The 2,882-nt window shown below is 36.3% G+C and overlaps 1 protein-coding gene across 1 annotated transcript; it reads left to right on the top strand.

The window, feature by feature from the left end:
- Positions 1 to 64: 64 nt before the first annotated feature.
- On the top strand, positions 65 to 1,584 carry LOC111375613 (nucleolar protein 58-like). The gene is made up of 2 exons (XM_022998463.1): positions 65 to 712; positions 954 to 1,584. The coding sequence occupies exons 1-2, from the start codon at positions 436 to 438 to the stop codon at positions 1,340 to 1,342; spliced, it is 666 nt and encodes a 221-aa protein (XP_022854231.1). The 5' UTR covers positions 65 to 435; the 3' UTR covers positions 1,343 to 1,584.
- The last annotated feature ends 1,298 nt before the right edge of the window (positions 1,585 to 2,882 follow it).

The following is a 2,882-nucleotide window of genomic DNA, read 5'->3' as shown; positions in this document are numbered from 1 at the left end:
ACCCCCCCCCCCCCCCCCCCTTCCCTTTTGGGGAATGACGTCAATGTTTTATGAAAGAAAGAGAATGGCTCTCTTTCCTCTTTTTGCTTCTTTTCATAAACAACAATCTTCTCAATATTTACCTTGTTTTTAATAGATGGAATGTGAGAAGAACCTAAGATATTTGACACGATACAAACTTCTCTTGCTCTATTTCCCTATAATAGTAGCAGATTTACTCGGCAAATATATTATAATGGTGATGAATGGTTAGCAGTGGTGATTTTGGTGATTTCTGGACCACAGATGTTTACTTGTGTCGTGGTGTTAGCCGGAATTTTTTTGCTTCTTCCTTTGAAATACTGAAGCTCTGCTTTTCGTTGTTTGCTGCATTTGTTCCTTTAGTTACTGTCAGTATTTCATGCATTTGTTTGTGATACATGTTATGTCTTATGGATGGTTTGTCCATCCAAATTTCAGGAAAGTGAAAGTGAAGAACTTCTTGATGAAGAAGGTGATGATGATGTGGAGGAAGACCATGATCACGAAGCGGAGGTGCAAGAGCAGCCTGATCCAATTGTGAAAAAGCCTGTAGAAACTTCTCAGGCAGTCAAAGAAACAGAAAGACAGCTCTCCAAGAAGGAGAGAAAGAAAAAGGAGCTTGCGGAACTGGATGCCATTTTGGCTGATCTTGGAGTTACCCCTACACAGAAAGAGCAAGATGAGTCAACTGGTAATATTTATTTGGGAGTGAAAATTTTTATCATTTTGGACTATCTTTGGTGGAGATGCATGATTATTATTGTATAATTGGTACTTAATAGGACCAAATTAGAAAATAGTGTGGACTTTCATTGTCTTTGCCAGTTCTTGTCAGCAGAATATTATCCAGTTACTAGTAAGATAACAGTGTATAAGCATTTTAAATTGACTATCGTTCAGACTGAAGGTACCCTTTCTTTGTGCACTTGTAGATGCTACTAAAGAAAAGAAAGAAGGTGAATCGAATGGAGATGCTGAGAAGAAGGATAATCTCCCTGCAGAATCTAAAAGTACAAAAAAGAAGAAAAAGAAGGATAAGGTTTCAAAGGAGGTTAAGGAACATGAGGATCAAGCCAACTGCTCGAATGTTTCTAATGGTCTAGAAGAAGCTGCTGGAACCGAACAGGGAGAAGAAGATGCATCTGCTGTTGATGTGAAGGAGCGTCTGAAGAAGTTGGCATCTTCTAAGAAGAAGAAATCTAGCAAAGAGATGGACGCCGCTGCTAGAGCTGCAGCTGTGGAAGCCGCTGCAAGGAGTGCAAGACTTGCTGCTGCTAAGAAGAAAGAGAAGAACCATTACAACCAGCAGCCAATGCGGTAGGAGCAGCAAAGTTGTCGAGCTACATACTGATGGAGATGAATGTCTTTTTACATTTTTGTCTTCTGGAATAAACTTTGGGTGCCTCTTGCTTTATGATAGATGGACTTGCTATAGTTTTACTGATTTAAAACTCGTTTTCATTTGGTACTCTTTTAACTCAATGGTTCTGTTTGTAACATATTACTCTTTCCGACAAAACTATCTTTTAGGTGGAATTTTGATGGATGTACCTTTGTTGAAAACTCGTGACTGTGTTGCGATGCATCATTGGTATGTAGTTGCATTTAAAAGACGCCCGCCTGGCTTCATTGCATATTCTCCATTCTTACTGGTGGAGAAATTGTTCTCCAAGGCCCTTGCCTTGGCTAGTCATCGGGAAAAGTACCAACAAGAACAAAAAGGAAAGAACGGGCTTTCAATATTTACAGGTATGAATTATGTAGTGAATGCACAATTATGTGACTGCCTTCGATAAAAAAATTTGAGAAATGATTTTTGGAAAGTGTTTTCTTCTTGGGAATGTGGGATTAAAAATGATTGCTTTTGGTGAATGTAGAATAAAAAATGAGTGTGATAGAGAAGTAATTATGAAATAATCAAAACCAAACAAGGTTGTTGCGTTTGAAATTCTGCAAAAATTGATTTATGATGGGTTAAGATACTACCTGCTCGTGTAGTTTGCTTGTTCTAATTATAAATTTAAAAAAAAAAGTTATTTATTTTTGTTAATTAAATGTTATGTTGGTGTTGAATGAGTAATTTATTTATTTTCTACTTTGAGCGAATATTAGTTTTACATGCTTATAAGTAAGCTTTTTAAACTTGCCAAACACGATCCAGTGTGTTCTTTTATTTAAATCAAATGACCAAACCAAAAGAAGTCAGAAATGAATGATCTACAGGACAGGTCATTTTAGGCTTCGTTTGCTTGTGAAACGAGAAAGGTAAAATTTGTTCCAAATCCCGGTTTATTTATGGGTTGGTCTATGGGTACATAAGGGTCGGTATATAATGGTGTCACCATTGTGTACCAATCTTTATGTATCACGAGAGTTTTCCTTTATTTATTTATTAATTTAAATATTTTGGTCGTTTTTATTAAATAAATTAGAGATCTTTACGGTATGGGACCCACTCATCAAACTGACGTCACGCTCCACAAAGCGACGAAGGAAATATCTCCATGTTCCATTTTTCTTCCATCGATTTCCTTCTAAATTATCTCTCTTTCACATAGGGGGATAAAGGCGAAAAATCTCTTCAATTTAGACGATCACGAAATCTAGGGTTTCCTTATCAATCTGAAATTCAATTCTTGATCCATTGAACGCGTGAGTTTTCCAATATTCTGTAGATGTGATTATGTATATGTGTGTGTGCGTTTCATCGTTTATTGAATTTAGATACCTTATTGAGAAATTAATAAATTATTTAGCACTACTTCGTCTGTGTTAGAATTTTTTTTTTTAATTTAGTTTTTCCTAGGATCATGCTTTTGTAATTCTGATTTCTGTTTTTTCTGAGTTGATCTGGAGTTCTG

This window comes from Olea europaea, unplaced genomic scaffold (genome assembly GCF_002742605.1).
Source record: "Olea europaea var. sylvestris unplaced genomic scaffold, O_europaea_v1 scaffold13901, whole genome shotgun sequence".
Lineage (NCBI taxonomy): Eukaryota > Viridiplantae > Streptophyta > Magnoliopsida > Lamiales > Oleaceae > Olea > Olea europaea.
The sequence above is the reverse complement of the archived record's forward strand: the minus strand, read 5'-3'. Positions and strand labels throughout refer to the sequence as shown.